The following is a 23,320-nucleotide window of genomic DNA, read 5'->3' on the forward strand; positions in this document are numbered from 1 at the left end:
TTCCAGGAGGTCAGTTCCAGGACCAAGTTGGAGGGCGAATTAGAGTGGCAATTCCTGGGCCCAATGTGACCAGAGCCCAGGTAGGAGGTGGGTGGCAGGCTCAGAAGCAGGCAGGGTGGTGGGGGCCAGATCATAGGGGACTAGGATTTCATTCTGTTGGTAGTGGGGAGCCACTGGATGTTCTTGAGTATGGGACACGTCGGTGTGGTTTGAAAACATCACTGGCAGAACTCTGCACGGCAGAGAGGGGAGGCTCAGGCCCAGGAGACCTCCCAGTGAGCTGTTTAATTATTTGTGTTGGGGATGGGGAGGGCCTGAAATTGATTGCTGGCAGTGGGGACAGAAAGGAGAGGATCGATTCAAGAGATCATTGTAACATCGTGGATCTCAGCAGAGAGGCGTTGAAGACGGGCCTGGGGCGGCTCAGTTTGGGGACTGTGGGGATGCTGTCCCATTCACTGAGGTTGGGAACACAGTGTGTGTGTATGTGTTCAGTTTGATGTTGATTTGATGTAGAGTGGTGAAATAGTTTATGATCCAAACCAGGGCACTTCTGAGAGTGACAGAGGCATTATGGTGATTAACCTAGGCCATTTGCCAGGCCTGCTCTGGGCAAACTGGGGCACAAGGTCACCCTAGCTTGAGGTCCTGCTGGTCCATGGAGATCCCCAGGGAGTTGGAAATGCTTAGGGAGAGTTGGGTATGCGTGTGTTCTGGCTGTTCCCGTCCAGAACTTTTCTCCCGGGCCAATTACAAGATGGGGAGGGCAAGCAAGAGCAGAGGCCAGGGAGTGAGTGGTCTCTGCCTGTCTCTCCATGGGCATCCCAGCCCCCAGGCTCCGGTTTCCAGAGGAGTCAGCCCAAGAGTGGAGCCTGAGGGGCTGCCGGAGACTCAGCAGTTTTTCTAATGTCTGATTACGTGGTTGCTGGGGAGTGATGCCCACAGCCTGGTGGCCCAGCGGCTGCAGCCTCCTTCCCTAGAAGGCCAGCAGGGCAGTGCTTGCTCAGCAGAACCCTCAGGGGTAGGCCCAGTGCTGCTGGCCTCCCCTTCCCCTTGGGTACACCTCCGTCTGGGGCACAGGGAGCGTGAGTGATTCTGAAAGCTGGAGATGAACAGCAAGGAAACCGCCAGGTGACAAAGAAGAATGGGAAAGAGGATGGCGAGAGGAATACAGGCGGGGTGGAGGGGAAGTAGAAGCAGGTTGTTGATTTAAAACACAGCGATTCTTGCTTCCTGGGGCCGCGGTCTCCTGCCCAAGGGAAGTGTGTGGCCCAGAGCACATGGTGGATTCTCTGCTGGGGCTTGGGTCCTGGGCCCTGGGCCCTGGGGCCTGTCTGAACGTGTCCCGATGGGAAGAAGCAGCAGAGGCTGGGACACCGCCCTGGGCCTGGCCTCCCAGGTTTCAGTCTCCGTGATATTGCTCTCTCTTCTCCCCTCAGGGGGACTCCCCCCAGGATTAGAAACAAGTCACCTCATGGAAACCCTCATCCTGGTCGGCTGAGAATCCAGCCACTCTCAGACAGGTGTCAACCCGCAAAGCGGGAGTGTTCTTCCTTCTGCCCCATCCTGCCCCTCAGAGCCTGCTGCCCGGTCCCTAAAAGGCCTCCCTCTCCCAGGGCTGGAGCCACGGGCGCCATGTATGTGGGTCAGCCTCGCCTTGCCCGTAGGTTGTAAACTGGGGTGAGAGGAGCTTCTTTCCATCCATCACCATGATGGGCACAAGCCCGAGACCAAGGAGATGCTTACCACACGCGCATCCAGTGCTCTGAACCAGACTGCCTGCAGGAGGAGGTGTATTTTATTTCTGCCCCATTATGCCTAAGATATTTAAGCTCCTACAACTTTTCCCTCCAATTTTAATTTTTCTGTACAAACAATCTTAACCGTTTAGGAAAAATTTTGAAAATCATCTTTGCCTTTTTCATCTTAAAAGCCACATAGTCACGTGAGCCAGGACTCAGACTAAGGAAAGTTCTCCGAGACCTGGCCCTGCAGTGAATTTCTCTCCATCCACAGAAGGGCATTTCAAGAGCAGAGAATTCATTTGTGATCCTGTTATTCTTGGGTTGTCTATTGTTTCACATTCCATTTCAGATATTCTCCATATATTACACAATGGTTTCAGAGTCATAATCGTAATTAGAATCTACATGTCTTTATAGTTTGCTTTTCTCAGTGAATGCCATGTAGATCCATGTTTTTCTATGTTGCTTCATTTTCTGACCCCTTAATTGTGGACATTTAGGTTGTGTGCAGTACTTTTTGCTGTTATAGAAATTTGTAATAACTGCACTTACGACTTTTTTCTTTCACATTGTTTTCATAGTGTAAATGCCCTCGTGAAGGTCACAGCTATGAACATTTTCGTGGCTTGACCCAAATGCTCACAGTGACTAGTAATTGTATGGCACTGCACGAGTGTGTTGGGCTCAGCACAATCTTCTTAGAGATGTTCATCAGGAAAATATATTTTTTCCACTTTAAGAGGTAATGAGGTAAAATGGTTCATTTTAATTTACATTTCTTTGAATACAAATAAGATTGACAATCTTTCCATATTTAATTCCTCTTCTGTGAATGGTCCAGTCATGTCCTTCACACATTTATCTATTATAATCTTATGTATTTCTTATTAATTTGTATGAACTGTTTATTTAGGATAAATCATTGTCCCATTTAATTCAAATATTTTTCCAGACTTTTTTCCTTAGCTATTTTTCATTGTTTTTAGTTTTACATTTTCATAGAGTCAAATTTGTTGCTCTTAGCAATTTCAGAGTTTAAAATGTCACTTTTTCTTGACAATCTAAGAACATTCAGTTCTATTCTTGTTAAAAATTAATTTCCTGTCGTCTTTCTTAATCCACTTGGAGTGTAATCTTCTTTTTTTCAGATTTTCTTTCAACTTTCCCAACACCATTAAATTAAAATTTTTTTTAAAAACCTTGCTGTGTTGTGATGTCAAATTTATTATACACATGTCTTATATGTTACTGTGTCTGCTTCTGGTCAGTGAACAGACAGAACAGGTCAGATTATTAGTAGCAGGAGGCTGGCTTCACTGTCAATTTTATCACTTGGTGGCTATGTGATCTTGGGCGCTGTCTCCACATCTTAAAATGGGCACGATGGCATCCATCTGACCAGGTGTGCACAGATCCTGTTAGACAGCCCTGGAAAGTCCCCTCCTGGGCTGGGTCTGAGCAGGGGCCCAGCCAGTGCTCTCCCTCCTGGGGCTGTGCGCCGACACTCCTGGTGCGCTCCTCTCCTGGCCTTGGCCTCAGCCTCCCGGAGGATGCTCTTGTTTGCACCTAACTTGCCGCCAGACTTAGCTGCTGGCGCTGCTTCCCCCGCTCCAGGACACGGTACTCTCTTGGCACATGGTGGTCAGCAGTGTTTTCAGAATTGCATTGCGAATCCACGGATGTAATCCCCATCTGGGGGTCTTCAAGACTTGACCACCACGGTTCACCCGGTCTGGGGTCATCGAGGGCAAATTCTGCCGGGTGACGGATGCTGCAGAGAAACTGCTGACAGGGGCCGGCCCCATGGCGTAGTGGATAAGTTCGCATGATCCGCTTTGGTGGCCCGGGGTTCACAGGCCCGGATCCTGGGCGCAGACCTACACACTGCTTATGAAGCCATGCTGTGGCAGTGTCCCACATACAAAATAGAGGGAGATAGGCACAGATGTTAGCACAGGGCCAATCTTCCTCAGCAAAAAGAGGAGGATTGGCAACGGACGTTAGCTCAGGGTTAATCTTCCTCACCAAAAAAAAAACCTGCTGACAGAACTGAAGCACAGACAGATGGCATGCCAAGTCACTTGTGGTCACAGGGAGTTTAACAGGCATTGATTCCCGAGCATGAGGAAAACCTTGCAAAGCCATGTCTCCTTGTGTGCCCACACCCTCTCTCCATGAGTGTTGAACTGGGAGTGGGGAGTCCAGTATTTGATTCACTACTACTGACTGGCTACCAAGATGGGATTTCCCATAGACCACATACCCCTGAGAACCTCCTTGTGAGTGTGTGTTGGGGGGAGGGGTGAGGGAGGACCGTGTGAGTGTGTATGGGGTGAGGAGGGGGTGATGGAGGACCATGTGAATGTGTTGGGGGTGGGGAGGGTGGTGGACGACTGTGTGTTGGGGGTGGGGAGGGGTGGTGGAGGACTGTGTGTTGGGGGTTGGGGAGGGGTGGTGGAGGACCGTTGTGTGTTGGGGGTGGGGAGGGGTGGTGGAGGACCGTGTGAGTGTGTGTTGGGGGTGGGGAGGGGTGGTGGAGGACCGTGTGAGTGTGTGTTGGGGGTGGGGAGGGGTGGTGGAGGACCGTGTGAGTGTGTGTTGGGGGTGGGGAGGGTGGTGGAGGACCGTGTGAGTGTGTGTTGGGGGTGGGGAGGGGTGGTGGAGGACCGTGTGAGTGTGTGTTGGGGGGGTGGGGAGGGGTGGTGGAGGACGGAGGCGGCAGCCATTCCAGCCCCTCTCCGCAGCCTCCCTGCAGGGATGGCTGGCACACAGCGGGGAAGGGGCCCCACCCTGGGTGCCAGCGGCCATGCAGAGTGTTTCAGATGCTCGATTGCTTCAGAAACTTTCACGTACTAAATGTGGGGTCGCTGGGAAAGGACGGCATCTGATTTAGAGCTGAGCTTTCGGGGCACGGGCCAAGGGATGACTCAGTGTGAAAGCCTTGTGGTCCGCAGCTGGGTGACTGTCTCAGGGCCTGCTCTGCCCGCCTCTCTGTGGGCCCCTCGGGGGCATGGGGAGGGTCAGGATGGGAGGGAAGGGGTGGAGGGACTCTCAAGGAAAGTCAGGCTCCTGTCTCCCCTCCATGGCAGGTTTCTGCAGCTCAAGGGTTCTTTTACTGGGAAAAACAAACCCAGCAGAGACTTCACAGACAAGCAGTAGGGAAGTCCCTTGACATAAAAATGGCCCCAGAAGGTCTCTGGAAAGGAAGTAACATTTTCTCTCTGTTATAATTATTCTGCCCACAGAAGCTTCTAAACCAGGGCCTGCCATTACTCTTCAGTGATTTCACAGAAAGTTGGCATGGGAAAGTTAGCTCGAATTTCTAGTATTCCCGGGAGGAATTGGCATTGTCCCCTCTGCACCGGCAGGGGCTCCCCACACAGTGCTGTGACCCTGCCACCGATCAGTGAAATCAATGCCAAAGGCCACCTTCGATTCAGATGAACTCTGTCCACGGCCCCTTCCTACCTGTCTCAGTTAACGTCATAGACACAGAGAAGAGTATGACACAAAGAAGACGTTGTCTCAAGCAGCTCACACATCATTGGAGTAAGTGAGCTATAATGTCCAACTCACTTTGACGTGAGGCCGACCATGATGTCCTGCCGTATATAAAGGTCAAAGCACGTCACCCCTTCTGAAGGTCTGTTTAGGAGCAACAGGATTAAGACCTTTAGTGGCCCCAAGCACTGAAAAAATTACAATTACCTCCACAGCCCAGTCCCATCCTCTATGCAATTCACAATGAACTGTAAAATAAGAGTCCTTACAGTTTTTTTAATGACTACTTTGATGAGTTATCTTGAAATGTCAAATTTTTCTTAGTTTTGCTGTGTCTATTGGCTATTTCCCTCTCAGATGTTCTGACGTGGCTGAAAAGCCAAGTTGGGGCAGCTGGGAGGGCCTTCAATGCTATCTTAGGAGTTTGAGTTTCGTGCTGTGATAATAGGGCACCACGGAGGTTTTGATGAATGGGGATGACGGGATGAAATCAGTGCTCCAGGAAAGTTGAGTGACAATCTGCAGGACGGTTTGGAGGGAGAAATGGAATTAGGGGAAGACCCCTGGGGGGCCTCTTGCTGAGGTTAGGTGAGCTCTCAGTGCCTGGACACAGGCTGGTGGCAGTGAAGACGAGGAACAGATTGAAAGTGTGCATCTTGGACAGGATCTGGTGGTTTTCTGGGCATGAGGTCTCTTCCATCTTGGACAGAGGAAGCAGTAAGAGAAGACCTTGAAGGTTTCAGCCTTGGTGGAGGGATATATGCCAGGAAGGAGTTGGTTTTACTAGGAAGTTGACCTTTGGCTTTTAAACAGGTTGAGTGGAGGGTGGCAGTGGAACTTGCAGGTGAAAATCTGAGATGGCAGTTAGATGCATGGGTGGGGCCGGAGAGGCAGATTCTGTGCAGAGGTGTCAGTCACAGCTGATACTGGAGGCCTTCTTGGAAGAAGAGCAGGGCATGAAGGCGAACTGAACCTTGAGACAGGCCCATAATTTGTGTGTGGGGGGGTGCCGTATAAGAAGCTGGAGAGAAGGGAAGGAGGGAATGGGAACGTCACTTTGTAATGGTGACTGACAGTTTGGAATCTCAGGCCACACCTGGGTCCCCTGGAGTGGTACGTCTGAACCAGAGGGAGTCAGACCAGGAAAGCCAAGTTGGGGTTTATATTTTGAGGGCAAAAATATCTATAGTAGGAAATTAGGGGTGGCCTAGCAGAAATAAGACTAAGCCTCGGGTCTGATTTTGCATTTTGGACCAGGACTAGGCATCCCTCCACTCATTTATCCATCTGACAAACATGTACTGAACACCTCTCGTGTTTAGGCTCTGAGTGTAATGATGAAGAATCAAGCACAAACTTCCTGATGTATACAAATACATCTGTGGTACTCCCCCGTGTTCAAGTCAGCCCTCTGACCTGGTAGGAGGGGACATCAGAGGACAAACAGTACAACACAGCTGCCCCTGGCCCAGAAAGTAGAGGATGCAGGTCACAAACTGCTAGCTCTGTGGAACATTTACGATCGTAAAGCAGGCCTTCAAGGCCTATCACCAGAGCTGATGTCTCTGCAATTCAAATTCAAGTCTGAAGAAAACTAGGAGGTGGCATCCCATTGGATGATAATGTCAGTCTCACGTTCTTGATACACAAACAAGAACCTCTTACTGTTAACAAGAAAAGGGCTTATCTGTCCTTTACTTTGGCCCATCCCTCTGTTATGCACAGAGTTTATCAGTTGTTTGTAAAGGTCTAACCACATCCACCTCAAGACAGCCGGTTCCTTGATGGAACAGACCCTATCTCTTTGTGACCTAGTCCCTTGCAGCTAATTAGTTTCCTTGATAAATCTGATCAGCCTGTTAGCAGAATTAAGTTTCTTTCCATTAAGTTTGCAATTTCTCCTTTCTTTTTCTCTTATGAATCTAGATATTTGAGAGAATGGGAACACACCAGTCTGATTTTAGCTGTCATTACTGTGTTGATGCTGGTTAGATTATTAGGCAAGAGAGCTAAAGCCACTTGAACTACATAAGTTCTCAGTTTCCCTCAGTGGTGGTGAATACGTGACTACCAAGTGCAATGGTCAGACTTGTAGAGTATTTTTATCCACAGCATCCAGAGCCGTGGAAGAGGCTGCACAGTGATGGGGATCTGAAATCAGAGGGCTTTGACTCTAGGTGTGGTCCTGCTACTTACTGGCTCTGTGCCCCTGGCACATCCTCACCTGTAAAATGGAGAGCTGAGAGCTCATGTCTTCACAGAAAGCAAACCAAAGAACGTCGTAAATCATAAAGCAGTATTCAAGTGGCCAGTTTCTGTTTGTTTTCAGGTTGAGAGCCACATTTCCTTTCTCACATAAACATGCAAACCCTGAAGTGTGAACAGCTGGGCGGGTCAGGAATCACTGCAGCTGAGTGGCGTTGTAAGCTAGAGGCGCTGTCAACTGCACACCCCACCTGAGTGCATCCTTAGCCCTGTGATGTTTCCAACACCTGCAGGTGCTACCGAAGGCAGGCACAGATTCAGCCACCTCCAACAACAGACTGGGGTTCAGCAGAGTAAGATGCATCAGTAGCCTGGGTACCACAGTGGCTTTGCTTCACGTTAAAAAAAAAAACCCTTAGTGGGTGTCAAAACATTTTTTTGTTAATTCATTTGCTTTTCTCCTATTCACTGGAAAGTAAAAGAAATCATTTTTTTCTCTATTTTTCTGACATGAACATAAGCCACTGTGGATGGAGGTAACTTTAGTTACAAATACCACAGTGATGTTCAACACATGCATGAAACTAACTCTCGCTGTCTGAGTCTTGGGGTACTGAGGGACTACACTCAGATGCGAAGCAGATGACTGAAACCAGATTCTAGATCAGCTATGACACGCCAATCCGTGCCCCCCCAGACAATACAAAATCATAAAAATTTCTCATTTGTTTCTTTTAAAAGCACAACTGCCATTTAGAGAGATACAGATCTATTTTTTTAAGCATCTATTTGTTCTGAGGGGTGACCGAATTTCACACTCATTTTACAGATGAGTCCTTGGTCACAGCATTATGCTGTTTCCTTTGCTAGATGGTATTCTTTATTTTCTGTGTAGACGGCTTAGGAAATAAAGATGTCTGCTCCTACCCACGACAGTATTTTCCTCCGCCCTGGTTAAGAACTGTCATCTATTAGCCAGGTCAGGGAACACACTCTTAAACCGTGTGTGGGCTCCAGGGTACATGGTCTGTGTATACTTCTCTAATGCTGCCTGAGTCTATGGTTAAATATTTTTATTTTTGATAAGTATTAGAAAATATTGTGGCAGTGTAGCTCTGTTCTGAAGCTCATCCTATCAAAGGATCCAGAGGTAGAGAACCACACATATGCTTAGAACTGCAGATGACTTCAGGTATATAATTATGTATGAAGACTTTTTTTTGGTTGTTTTGTTATTAGATCTTTTTTTCTTAATGGCGCTGGTCTGGATGAGTCAAGTCAGCAAGATCAAAGTGAAACTTAGAGAATAACAGTCAAGAACTGGCTTCCCATAGGTGCTGTAGATCAGTGAGTTCATTCGCCATTCAATTTCAAAGGGATAGAGTGTTAATTCTGGCACAATTATTAATTCACCAAAAGAATATGGAGAAAATTAATGTAAGATGAGCACATTTATACACTACTCTGTAGACTGAGCTAAGCAGAGAAAGTTACAGGCTTTCTAACATTGCCTTAAGTCAGTATTCAAACAATGTCTACTACTATTAAAAGCTGCCTTTTATGACTATTCAAACTGTTACATTTAAACACAGGTTCAGAGACAGGAAAACTATATGATGAGTTCACTCAAGTTCAAATAATATTTCAAGAAAAACATGTTTTACTCAAGAAACAGAAAAGGCGTCATTTGGTGCCATGCTTTTATTGAAATGAAAGGGGAAACTACAGTGTGCCAGGAAATAGCAAATACGACAGCCTTTTACAGCACAGCATCTTTAAAAACCTGTACACAATGCTCTAGAGTGGACAGGTGAGCACACCATACGCTGTACATTGCCCAACAGTGTCCATGAAACGATAATTAAAAAGCGGAATTTGGCTTTAAACAGCCAAATAAACACTGTAACAGTCATTCTAAAACAAAACTGAAAAGCTGGGAGGAATTAAAAGCTTTCCAAAGCTGTGTTAAATAGCAGAATTTGACAGGCTGCACTGATAACTGTGACAAGTATTTGGCAAACTTAATTGAATAATTATAATAATAATTTGACCTCCAATGATGAAAGCACCAGAGTGTTTCAATAAGGTTGATGAAAATCTCCAGACTGTACGAAATGGCGTAATTTTCATCTGTATAATTTTTAAAACATAATTCAAAAGAAAAAAAAAAGCTGCACCATAAAAACAAATCTGCAGACTTAAAGAAATATAGCCATATTCCCTCTGCATGGATAAAGTAAAGTAAAACATTATACTGAGAGCAAGGGACTTTTGTGGCAATATTCACATTCTACCTTTAGACATCATGGACATTCAAGTTATACACACGTCAATTTAAGAATAAAGAGTGGTCCTGTTTAGTTTTAAATACTTCCTCCATTGTCTTGTGCCCAGTTTTTCAAAACTTAATGGCCAAGTAACATCATGAAGAAGACTGCTCTGATAAGGGAAATTTAATTGATTGAAAAGAACAAATTTAGTAATGTAAAATGCTTATTAATTCTCCTTTTGACTATTATTTACCACATTTTGATTAGGTTCATTTACTACTTTTTTAAACTAATCTTAATCTAAACATGTATTTGACAATCACTTCCTTCTAACTGTGACAGAAACTTGTCTGAAAGGTAAAATGTGCAATTTCCCATTTTTAATATTCATATATTATATACACAGTATGTAGACACTTAAAATATAAGAGTTACACATCCTTGTCTCGTACATGCAAACAGTAGATCACAAATAGTTTTGAGCTACACATATATCTTGCACAGGTATTGGAAAAAAATCTGTGAATTCTTTTTTACAGTTTTAACCAATATACATAAATATAAGAACATAAATTACAGTAAAATATTGACAGCATTTGAGAACATGTTGATAACCCAGATGCACTGCTGTAACAACAGAAAAGTACAGTTCAGGGCATCTCCTCTTTTTTTAAAATAAGTAAATACATCATATGAGATATTAGTAATTTCTCTAAACAACTCAATTAGAGAAATGGATATATTTTAGTCTCTACTTCCCATGAAAGAAAACAAACTATGCATCTCATTTACGATAAATACTGTCTTTCCCCTAAGTCTACACAGTTGTCACAACACTGAAACATAACAGGGTCACATAATCATTCAAGTCTTTTCCTGAGAATGAAGTTTCCCCACTAACCCTCTGGTGTGCACTGCTAAAGGAACAGAGACCACGTAGAGAAGAGTTCAAGTGTGCACTTCATCTAAGCTGTTCCACTTGAAAAGGATAAAAAAGAAAAACTCAATGTAAGTAAAATAATGTGAAGCTATTTTAAAATTAAAATGTAGCCCTTTGTACATGTTTAAAAATTCTAAATATAATTTTTATATCAGTTATAAATATACCATAGAGACCTCTTGAGAACTAGGGGCAGAAGTCTTACATCTTCAGACTGAAAGACTACTCTCAAAGTGTCATTCACTTCCGCCAGCTTATAAAGTGACTTACTTTAAAAGAGATAGAAAGCCTTTTTTGTTAAAAGAAGAATCTAAATTATTCTGAGTTGGCCAGAAGTGGTGTAAAAACAGCACTGATTTAATCAGCAACTTCTTGTAACATATTCTTGGTTAAGCTCGTGGTTTAAAGCGAGCCTACTAGCAGCTCTTTACAACACCTCCTCTTATTTAATAGAGAAATGTTAATACTTGAGTGAACAATAAATACAGAATTGTAAGTACTTAGTAGAATAATTCTTGCAAATGCTCTAACACCATTAAAACATGAGGGTTATTGTAAAACTAAACACTAGTGTTTCTCTTAGCATCATAAGAAAGGTGCAAGTTACCTCTGAAGGCATCATTTCCTACTCTCATGATCTCCAGGTGAAGCAAAATACAAACGTATCTTAGAACAAACCCCAGGAGAGAAAATAGCAAAATAAACCATCTGAAGACAAGCATGTATATTAAACAGTTAAAAAAAAAAAAAGCAACAAATAAAACACGTAATTTGTCATCTTAACCATATTTCAACTGTAAGTCCAATTAGTGTCCATGAGAATTCAGTGCTTCACTGTGTCTAATATCAAGCAGGTGAACTCGATGACACAAATCTCCGTTTGTGAATCAAAACACTTCCTTCATCACTTATCACCTAAGTGAGAATCCTCTGCGCTCCAAAATACTATGGTTTACATTCCAGTTGTTCATGACAACAGAGCTTAATGTCCAGTTTCAACGAATAAAAGTCTTGTTGGCAATTAGAAAGATGTTCTACAGGCAGGAAAGCTGAAGTGCAAATTTACTACGAATGTTCTGAAGCAAATATTTCTCAGCTCCTATGCTTTAGTGGGTAAAAGTTTTTTGGGTGTTACTGGTCTCTTGGTCTGCCATAAATGGCTATGAATGGTAATTGCATCAACACTGGCAGATAAAGTTTTAGCAGGTATGTGGCTAAACTGTTTCCTGTCAGAATTATATTTGTAAAGTCCCTCAATCATTTTTTTAGTGATAGATTTAGGGCCTATCCCAGTCAGTTTATTAATTTCTTCAGTTTCCGGGCAATAAGTATACAAAGACCTGAATTGGCAGCCTGAATCCCGGAACAAGATTAGGAAGTTGTTGGCATCTGACTTCTCCATTTCCTTCAGAATAAGAAACAAAAACAAAACAAAACAACAACAATAAACATTTCACTGAATAAAATTTATGTGATTGTATTACATTTTTTGGTCAAATTTTATGACATTTAATTTAAAATATGAATTTTTAATAGCCAAAATAAGAAGCATATTATAAAAGCAAAGCACGCTTTAATTAAAAATGCATGCAAACACCTTACTATCAAGGTTCAGTTGGCTCTGTGTAGATACTATAATCCTGTAGGAAGTTGTTCAAGATGTGAACTATCTGCTAAATCTTGATCTTAGTCAAACTGTCTCTACCATTAACATCCAGGCGCTGATTATCTCCTTTACCATAGAGCTTAATTTTAAAAAAGGAAAATTATGTTATCTGTTTATGAATTAGGGAATCTGGGCAAGAAAATAATTTTATATCATCATCTATGTCTATTCCTGGTCTTTCATTAAATCTGCAGTCTTTCAGAACCCCACTTGAAAGTGAACTCACTCAATCTAATAATTAAAACATAGTTACAGATCTTGTATATGATGTTGAAATTCTAGGAGCCTATGAAGAGTAATTTCTCTTGAATTGATAGAGAAGACTCCTACAATTTAAGAATGTTGCCAAACTTAATTTTCATGCAAACATGCTTACCTCCAGTATTTTTTTCTTCTGACCTTCATTTACTTTTCCAGCCAAACAGCAATGAGCTAAAGCATTCTGTATTATGTGCTTATTGGATTTTGCACTGGGTTCTTTGTAAAGCTTTGGTCCTGTGGTAAGAATTTAACAGTAATAATAAAAACATTCCTAAGTCAGAAATACTACTGTGTTTACATGATATAATTGTTCCTACACTGATGAAACACTGTAATAGAAAACCAAATTCTGTGCTGGAAGGCCCCTGACTGGCTGTACAGCAATCAGAACCCTGTTTTAGCCACACAGGAACACATCTTGAGGATGTCCTAGGCCTCCTGAGGCTGGTCCGGGAGAGCAGTGCTGGCAGGCTCCTTAGGCCTTTACAGGGCTTCCAGTTCCAGTGGGTCACAAGTAGATGGAGGCAACCTCCATGGCCCCCTGCTCTCCCCATGCATGTTCTCCTGGGCCTTTCCATCTTACCACTCAATAGCTGCTCACATTTCTTCTCATGTTCCCTCCTGCTTCATTTCTTGAGAAGTGTTCTTGAGCCAGCCCCGTGGCTTAGCGGTTAAGTGCGCACGCTCCGCTACTGGCGGCCCGGGTTCGGATCCCGGGCACGCACCGAGGCACCGCTTCTCCAGCCATACTGAGGCCACGTCCCACATACAGCAACTAGAAGGATGTGCAACTATGACATACAACTATCTACTGGGGCTTTGGGGGAAAAAAAAGGAGGAGGATTGGCAATAGATGTTAGCTCAGAGCTGGTCTTCCTCAGCAAAAAGAGGAGGATTGGCATGCATGTTAGCTCAGGGCTGATCTTCCTCACAAAAAAAAAAAAAAAAATGTTCTTACCTACATTCTAGTCTTCAATTTGCTTTTATTTCAATAATCCTACCCAAACAAAGGCTAGAAGAGGACCAGAGCGGGTATGTGAGGCTGGATGTCCTCCTAGATCCAATGCATTCTTCTTATCTTTTAGAGCCTCTTAATTTTTTTTTTTTTTTGGTGAGGAAGATGGGCCCTGAGCTAATATCTCCCAATCGTCCTCTTTTTGCTGAGGAAGACTGGCCCTGAGCTAACATCCATGCCCATCTTCCTCCGCTTTATATGGGACGCCGCCACAGCACGGCCTGACAAGTGGTAAGTCGGTGCGCGCCTGGGATCTGAACCAGCGAACCCCGGGCCGCTGCAGCAAAGTGCACACACTTAACCGCTGGCGCCACTGGGCCAGCCCCTCTTAATACTTTTTAAAGATGCACAGTTCTAGATACCTGAAATCCCAATGTTAGAGAGAGGATTTCATGGATTCTAGCCTTTTCTCAGTCCTCAGGACCTATGTATTCCTGACATAACCTCTCTAAAATTTCTTCAGACCTAAACTACAGAAAAGGCCAGCATTTTTTTTCTTCTCTTTTTCTCTCCTTCTTCTTTCAAAAAAAAGAAGAAAATAAAGGAAAAGAAAGAAAGCAGAGAAGAATCAAGAGGAAAAATAACCAAAAAAACTCCCCCCCACCCCCATCCCCAAGACAGTTTTCCGAAGTTCCTCACGTACACGGGTAAGGCCAGCATTTTTCAGAGAGAAGCAGAGGGATGAGGTGTAAGTGGTATTGCTAATTTGGTGTACAAATGTATCTCGATTCCTCTGGGACAAGTCACTGCCTCCCTAGTGGAATTGTACCACTGACACTGACCCACCTGAGAGTGACCACCTGTGTTCACTGGTTTTGATCAGTCTCCCGTGTTTAGACCCAGAGGTGAGCCAGTGAACCTTCTTTATAGCCTTTATCATTACTGTGTTAAATTAAAACGTTTCCCTAAAAATGTACAGACACTAACCTGTGTATTCTGTTCCAGAAGCCACTGAAGAAGTTGTTGATGCGTTTTCCCAGTCTTTTTCCCCATTTCGACTGCCACAACAACTTGGAGATAAGAAGCCTTCCACAGACTCTGATCTAAATAGTATATAAAATATTTTTTGTCTCAAACAGAGAAAGAACATTTGGGGGTCAGAAAAGTATATCTGACAGTACCAACCAAAATCAAACTAGAGACTTAAAAATAAAAAGATGGTGGTAACTTTGTCTTATTCACAGCTATACATCCAAGTGCCTAGAACGCAGAAACATCTGTTGACTGAAAAGAATGAATGTTCTTCCCTATGAAAATTGGCAACTAACTCAACAGACGGTAATACAAGGATGAGAACTCAGAGCTGATGTCTGTCACTAGAAACATTCTTTTTCTATATGGCTATTATAGTCTAAGATGATGAAATACTGAATTTTAGCTTCTAGTCTATATCCTAGAGAGAGAGAATCTTTCCTAAGTCATAGGCAATCTACTTTGGAATTATTCTAATGGGGAAAAACTCTTCACATTAGGTGGGAAACAAGCTAGAGAGGCTGGCTCTATGTAAACAATGTGCCTTCTATTTCTACAGACTGTGATTTTATCACAGCCACATTAGTAAGTACTGTTAGTATTTTATAGTTTATAAAAAGTATCTTATCAATGTCAGTGATCCTAAAATTGTACCAGAAAAAGTGAAAAATGAATAGACCTCTTTATATATACAGAAACCCAAACTGTCCTCGTCAGCAAAACTTACAAAAACTTGTGATTATAATCATTCATTAAAAAAAAAAGTAGGGGCCGGCCCGGTGGCGCAAGCGGTTAGGTGCGCTCCGCTGCAGCAGCCCAGGGTTCGCCAGTTCGGATCCTGGGCAGCCACTGCTGCACCACTTGGCAAGCCATGCTGTGGCGGTGTCCCATATAAAGTAGAGGAAGATGGGCATGGATGTTAGCCCAGGGCCAGTTTTTGGCAGACGGTAGCTCAGGGCAGATCTTCCTCACAAAAAAAAAAAGTAATTGCAGGAAACATTCTTTTCTAAGAAAAATGTTCACGTTACGGATTTACCTTGGTGTCCTCTTGCCTGAATGCACACTCTCGTTATCGCCTGTGTTCAGTGATGCCAAAGAAAGGCTAGAGACTGAAAAAACACGATAAATTCGTGATCCTGAATAAAAACAAAATTAGAAATTTAAGAGGAGGAACTAGAAAAGAGTCTGTTCATTAGATAACACCAGCATATGAAAATTGAGCTTCTGTAGTTTCTTTTCTTTCTCTTTTAATCTAATACATAATATGCTTGCATGCATATATACACAATTTATTTAAAATTAGCAATGAGCCTACTTTTAAGAAATATTGATAAAACTAATTGCTGTTAGGACTTATTCCAAAAGGAAAGTGGTAATATGAGGCATGATACTGTGATCATAAGAAAAAAAGTTAACAAAAAGAAAAAATATGTTTAGGAGTATCTAATTTAATAAATTAATTTTAGGAATTATTTCCTAATTAATTAGGAAAATTAATTTATTAATTTCAGTCAATACTGGGTATCAAAAAACTCACTGACTAGAAAAGAAAGAGTTCTCTTTAAACAGTCAATGTTATGTTCTTTTCCCTCAGTTTTAGAATAACTATGGGAATTCTCTAAAATTTTCTGTGGTGTTTAGTTTAATAAAGTAAATATTTTAAAAAATGAGCATGCATGTTGAATTTTTTAAAAAGATATGTTCTCTCAACTCCAAAAAGTATAAATTTGACCCTTTCTGTCTTACAGGAGGGACTCATGAACTCCTGATCTTATATTCCTTACACTGATGTGTTTCTTATACATTTCATGCACACTTTTATCCTTAAATTTACAAGTATAGAAAGGTTAGTTAATAATTCAGGGAGATTATATCAGAGGGCAGAGCTTCCTAACAGGTTAGTATTTAAACTGCATTTTTGAGCATTCACATTTGTTCTATTGAATATATGCATGCACACATAATGCACCTAAGTCATAAAAAACTACATTTGCTCATTTTGGTTTTCCAATAAGGAGCATGCATAATCTCAAATCGTGTATCCAATTTAGCATACCAAAGCATAGTCAAGTTAGTATGACAAACCAGGCTGGTGTTTTTTTATGAACAGACTCTTCATAATAAGCTGTGTTACCTGGAGGACCTTTTATTGGTGTTTTGGGAGATTCAATATGATCTCTGTGAATGGATTTCGGGCGTTGTTTTTTTTGTTTTGCTATTTGAGGACGGGGTTTAATTACTGTATCCATGTCTTCCATCAGTTTCAGTTGTTTTCGCCTCATATATTCTTGCCTAATAAATTCTCTGCGTGCTCTCTCATCTTCTTTCTTCTGACGTTCTTCCTCAGTTTTACGCCTATGAAACCAAATGGTTATATTTCTTATTCTGCACACCACGGAAAACAGACATTGGAGAGTATGTATTTGATGTGAGAAGGGAGAACTAGTGTATTTCAGCACTTTGGGAATAAATGGTTCATTTAAAATATACTTGAGGGCCGGCCCCGTGGCTTAGTGGTTAAGTGCGCGCGCTCTGCTACTGGCGGCCCAGGTTTGGATCCCGGGCGCGCACCGACAGACCACTTCTCAGGCCATGCTGAGGCCGCGTCCCACATACAGCAGCCAGAAGGATGTGCAACTATTACATACAACTATCTACTGGGGCTTTGTGGGGTGGGGGGGGAAGGAGGAGGATTGGCAATAGACGTTAGCTCAGGGCCGGTCTTCCTCAGCAAAAAAAAAAGAGGAGGATTCAGCATGGATGTTAGCTCAGGGCTGATCTTCCTCACAAAAAAGTAATAAATAAAAATAAATTAAAAAAATAATAATAATAAAATAAAATATACTTAAGATAATCTAGGTCATTAAAATATATATAAATAGACCATTAATAAATAAAATAACTACTTTAAAAAATGTGTGTGGGTGTGTGTAAACCCCAGTGAAGTTATTTTAAATTAATGTTTCCGGAACACTTTACTTTGAAATGCCTCAAACTTAGGATAAAAATATACAGTCAAGTAATACTTTGAGAAAATAAATTAACTTCCAAAAAGCACCAAAAATCAGCATTAATTCAGTTGTCTATATATACTGCAAACGTCTCTGAAAAATCTGTTAATAAAAAATTAGAGAAACTGCCTCCTCAAGTACATACTTACCAAATTTTTCTAAATATCCCCATGCATCATTCATCTCAGAATAAAAATTGGTAGAGCATTTCCTTTACCTTGTCTCCTCTTTCTTATGCTCCATTTCTGCTTCCAGCTGCTGTTTCCGAAGCTGAGTCTCTTTTTCCCTTCTTAATCGTTTCTCCAACAAAGCTGCCCGTTTCATTGCCATATCATTTTCTGCTTTTTGATCATCCTAAGAATGAATTTCATTGAAAAAGATGAAATGTTTTAGGTACCAATATTCTCATTTTCAACTGTTGTGGTCACAGTTAGCGGTACTCATAAGTGAAAATCTGAACAATCTGTCCAACCTTATTCCAACCCACCATATATGGACATGTTCCAGAAATTATGAAGGAAAAAATGAATTAAAGTGGTAACAGTTCTATCAAGTAAAAAGGACACTTAAATTAATTTAATTATATGTTTTCAAAACCTAGGAAGTTAGCAAAGAACAACCGCAAAAAGGAAAAAAAGGACAGAGCTTTTTTGGACCCTAATAAGAGAGGAGCGTTTGCCCCCAATTTTTAAAATTGCATCTAAATTGTATTGAAAATGCATGCTCAATAAAGAAAACTCAAGTAAAAGCACCAATTAGGTACCCAAAGTTATATCACACAAATGAAACTACTGCTGCAATGATTTTTTTTTTAAGTTGAGGTTCTGACTGTTTGCTTGATAGGTTCTGAACTATACTGAAGAAAAGTTTTTCCTTCAAAGAGAAGATGGACATAATACTCCTCATCTAAACTTCCTTCAATCTGAGAGCTGGTTCATGATCTGTAGGCCTCCTGAGCCTGCCTCAGTTTCTACCTGAATCCTTAGGGACAGCCCCAGTTTTCCGAGAGCTTCCAAAATGCTTCAGAATTCAGGAAAGTAACAAGCTGTAGAAATGGTTCATTGTCTTAATGACTCCTTGTAATAAGTCAACAAGCATTTCCTGGGTGTCTAATATATTCACAACACAGTGCCAAGCACATAGATATGAAAATATGAAAAAAGATATGGCACCTTAGGGGAAGAGGTACAAAGTGCTTTTTCACAGGAACCCAGAGAGAGATGAACTCTGAATGGAGAAAGTCAGACGATACCATTCCAACAATCAGTCCAAACATTCATGTCGTATCTAACAAACTACAGACACTTTGCAATTTGCCAGGCACTTTACTATGTACGCTCTGGGGATAAAAAGATGCTCATATAAAAACCTCTAGGAGTTCACAGTCCAAGAGAGAAATCATAACAAAAAAGTTGAAAACCCTGGGTCACTGGTACTACTATGAGTATGTCTAGGATCCAACAGAGACACAAAAGAGAAAATATTTAACTTCTACTTAAGGAATTATAAAAGGCTTCAGGAAACAGATGAAGCTTGAAGTTAGTCTTAAAGAACAGTCCAAAAGAGAAGTTATGGGCAAGAGGGTGGACAAATAGGCTGGGGTTAGTCTGTGCAAGTCCCTGAATATTATGCTAAGGGGTCTGAACTTTATTCAACAGGCAACTCTAAGATTTCTGACTAGAAAGAGACTCAACTGGAGTTACGCTCTTGGAACAATTCTCTCAAGTTGCAGTATGAAGAATGGAATGGCATGATTTGAAGCAGGAAGCCCAGTTAAGAAGCAATAACCACAGTCCAAGGGATGAGTACTGGGGCAGTAAAGATATGGAAATGGAAGGGAAATGGAGGGAAGGGAAGGCGAGGAATGGACACAGAAGTACAGATGTACTGCCTGTTTTACGTTAAAGGAGTTTTTCTCTTCTGTTTTCCTTTCTCTGCAAGGAACAGAGGCAGCAAGAGTCTCTAAAATTCAACAGTAAACTATATTAGTGTCTACAGTAGCATTCTATTAAAAAATGGTAGTTTTACATGGTAAGAGACAAAACATGACTCATATTCAAATTTCTAAACATTAAAAAGGGCCTAAAGGGCAATCACCCTGAGATCAACTTTAAAATAAGTTACAGATTTCCAATGTTAAATGATCAAAAAGTAAAAGTAGCAATTGTAATCACTTCAATATTCTTGGCTTCTTATTCCAGTAGGACTGCTGGTGTTTCAATTTAAAAACCTTAAATTTTAAATTGTTGCTGTTGAATGTTGTCTTTTCTATCTATATTCCAAATTGTGGAGCTATACAGGATCAGAGATGATCTACTTTAGTCCCTTAATTAAAAAAAGAAACATGAATAACACACACATATATGTTTCTGATTATAAAAAGACCACATTCTTCCCTATAGGTAATTTGGAAAATACAGAAAAATATAAAGATGAAGAAAATGGATGATAATTAGGAGAAAATTTTAAAATTATGAGGCTTTTCTTGTTTTTCTAATATCTACAATAAATTTTAAGATCTTCCCCATCAAGCGGTGACACTGTTCCATATTTGTGTTAGCTGGCGACAGTACTGTTTAAATATGTTATATCCAATACCAACACTGAGATTAGGAGTCATATGACAGACCTTTATCCTATGCTTTTAAAGGAGCTATTTCAATGACAATTGTTCAAACCATGTATGTTTTTAAATGTTACACTTTGCAAGGTTCTGCCTGGGCAGTATTTTTAAAAGATTTTTAAAAAACAAAACATATAAGGGAAGATGTTCAAGATTAAAAAAAACTAAAATATACTTACAGGCAATGCCAAGTTTTGAGCTTTTTACAAATTGGTAACTGAATAACTCTTTGAAGAGATCTGAATAGCTTAATTTTTAAAAGGCTTTTGTGAAAGTGAGATAGAGAGGAAGAGGAACAAAAACAGCCTATGATAAAAAGAAGACTGTTGTAGAAATCACAGTGTGGCATTTTACTACAGTCCACCAGGGGAGCGCCAAAACCTGTTTTAGGATTAACGGCAGACTTGTAACAAAAGGGCTTGCTACTGAAAGAAGCAAGCATGCCAACGAAAAACCAACCCCATCCGACAGAGACGCCGAAAACTATGCAGGGTTAGTATTACCTTAAAAAAGAATCCACAGCATACTTTCTGGTCATCATCAAACTGTTCTCTATCACTTTCCCCATCATATTTTTCAACAGATACATCAGCCTTTTCAGGAGGTTTCAAATCTGAGAGGGAAACTTCAATCAGATTAACATTTTTAGGAGCCGTAAGTGGGAAAACGGGTTTAGAAGGAGGTTCTGCAGGTTGATTCAACTGGTCCTCATTTGGGGTCAGACATACAGTCTCTGTGATAGGCTGTGACAGGACTTCAGAAACTGTTGACTCAAAAGGTTTCATCTCCTTTTCTTCTGGATTATGTACAAGCTGTTCCAAAGCACCTTTAGATTCCAATTCCTCCTTTTTAACTTCTTCCTTAGGTTTGGATTCCTTTAACTGAGGTTCTCCATCATCCCCAAAACATACAAATGACCTAGTCTGAATAGGAACTTGACTTGGTGAAAACCTCCTTAACCGAGGAAGACTATCCACAGACCGAGGGGGTGTCAAGGTTCGATTCAAAGGTGTTATTTTTAGTTCATTTGGCCTAGGAGTCCTTTGATTTTTAACAGAAAAAGATGTGCTTTTCCTGTTAGTAGACTGCGGAGATGGGTGAGTGGGACGAGGGGAGTCTGACGAGAATGGTACAATGGTTGATGACAGGCCTGCCTGCCTAGAAGGTTTAAAATCTCTGATCTGTTTCTGGGGAGAGGGCTGGGGAGGTGAAATCACCCAAGACTGCTGCTCTCTCATCTGCATTAGCATCTCCTGCTGAAGTGACAAGCGCTGCATTTCTTGTTGCAGAAAATGCAGAGATGAATTCAGCTTTTCAATGGATTTTGTGTATTCCAAAATCTCTCCTTCATTTAAAGTTTCCTCTGAGGGGCTTGCCAGGTTCCACTGCTTCTCAGGATCAATGGGTGTTGTTGGAGACTTGAGCCATTTGGCTTGAGGATTCTCCATGCCTTCTTTTATATCTGCCAGAGACTTACTCCTCTGCCCATTAGCTTTTTGGGATTCCTTTTCTTTTGCTCTATCAGTATATATTTTCTCATCTTCTGCACCAGCTGCTTCCTCTCGAAGAGGGGAAATGCCATCCCCTTTCTTTTTCACTACAGTAAGAAATGCCGTCCTGCCCATTTTCTGCCTCTGTTTAGTAAAAGCGGCTTCCATCTTCTTCTTCTGGGCTTCTATGGCCCGCCTCTTCTCTTCTAGTTTCATCCTAAGATGCACCATTTCAGAGGCCAACAGCTGGGTAGTGTCTCGTCCTTGTGGAAGGCCTGTTTCTTCTGGAATGTGTGCCCAAGCAACCACATGAGGAATATTAAGTTCAGAGCCCTCTGGTGTAGTTTTTTGAGAACTGCTTCCACTACTTTTTCCATCAGTATGATTCAGTTTCCTGAACTTCTGTTCAGCAAAGCTGGTCATTTTTACTCCAGAACTAGAAGAGGCACTGCTGCCTGGTTGAGACTTGGTACTCACAGTACTTGGACAAGGACTCAAAGCTTCTCTGGGGTTGCTGGTTCGCATGTCATAATCCTGAAGAAATTTGGATGCATCATCCATGTCAGAGTCTAAGCTTACAGTATAATCTCTCAAAGAAGAATCTTCATCCATAGTTTCAGGAATATCTTCTGAAGGAACATGAATTCCAGTGTCTACTTCAGTATTGTCAGTTATGGGACTCAAGGCACCTTTTGTATCAGTTATGTTATCAGGACTAGATTGATTTAGCTTGATATTTGAATTTAGGATACTCATTTCCTGGCGATGAAGAAAGAAGCCATTAGCAATTTGGTCTGGCTGAGGTGTATGGGGAGATTTTTCAGTATCATGAATTATTTGCAATGCTTCTTCAATGCTTGGTGTCTCGATCTGATTGCCAAACTCATCCAGAAGTACTCTATTTTGTAAAGCTCCATTTGGAAGCTTGTAGTGAATATTCTCATTAGAATTTAGTTCATTTGTATTAAGGGGCATGTAAGATTTAAAGTCACTGTAAGAGTCTATATTAAGTTCTTCTTCAATGTTTTCTTCTTCCTCTTCTCCATTTACTGGCTTGAAGGACAAATTTTTCCTAATGTTTTTAGAAACACGATTGTTGTTCAGAGTAAGTCCTTCGTTACTAATAGAACGAGTGATTCCTCTGTTTGGAGTGGATCTCTGTACAGTATTTTCTTTATCAAAAGAAATATCAAATGAAATTCCATGTACTGATGATCTAAAAAAATTTAAAGAGAAAATCCTTAAATAATCCCAGAAAAGAAATGATTTATATCATTGAACAACAACAAACATTTGAAACTGTACTTCCTTTCTTTTCCCATTTCTCATAATCATACTGTCCTCGAGGTAAGGTTAAGGCATCAGGCTACCTCTTACAGTTAGCCCCTTTGATCTATCATCTGACCCTGTTGCCCTTTCAAATATAGGTACTAATTAAAAGTCTACTGCAACTTGGCTAACAACTAAAGAGAGACAGAGAGAAAGAGATAATTAGCATTTCTTGATAATGTGAATATACTAAAAATAATACTCTTTGTTTACCTTTTCTCTTTGGGCCATGTCCCTATGAACCCATCAACATAAGACATAGATGAAGATCTTCTAATTCCTCCTTCAAATG

The 23,320-nt window shown here is 41.5% G+C and overlaps 1 protein-coding gene across 4 annotated transcripts in view; it reads right to left on the reverse strand.

Moving 5' to 3' along the window:
• Positions 1–10,081: 10,081 nt before the first annotated feature.
• The window catches only part of CAMSAP2 (calmodulin regulated spectrin associated protein family member 2), a 116,618-nt gene continuing 103,379 nt past the window's right edge, over positions 10,082–23,320 (reverse strand). For 3 of the 4 annotated variants that reach the window (XM_087424316.1, XM_014794122.2, XM_087424317.1), the window contains 8 exons: positions 23,242–23,311; positions 20,713–22,915; positions 17,804–17,940; positions 16,710–16,930; positions 15,612–15,711; positions 14,531–14,646; positions 12,704–12,822; positions 10,082–12,066 (listed from right to left, as the gene is read on the reverse strand). In XM_087424316.1, coding sequence (XP_087280442.1) covers positions 11,761–12,066; positions 12,704–12,822; positions 14,531–14,646; positions 15,612–15,711; positions 16,710–16,930; positions 17,804–17,940; positions 20,713–22,915; positions 23,242–23,311 — 3,272 coding nt within the window. In that variant the 3' untranslated portion in view covers positions 10,082–11,760. The remainder of the gene's footprint in view (positions 12,067–12,703; positions 12,823–14,530; positions 14,647–15,611; positions 15,712–16,709; positions 16,931–17,803; positions 17,941–20,712; positions 22,916–23,241; positions 23,312–23,320) is intronic. The other variant, XM_004438972.3, reaches the window with a different exon arrangement.

Source organism: Ceratotherium simum, chromosome 36 (genome assembly GCF_057802395.1).
Source record: "Ceratotherium simum simum isolate JZ-2026a chromosome 36, ASM5780239v1, whole genome shotgun sequence".
NCBI lineage: Eukaryota > Metazoa > Chordata > Mammalia > Perissodactyla > Rhinocerotidae > Ceratotherium > Ceratotherium simum.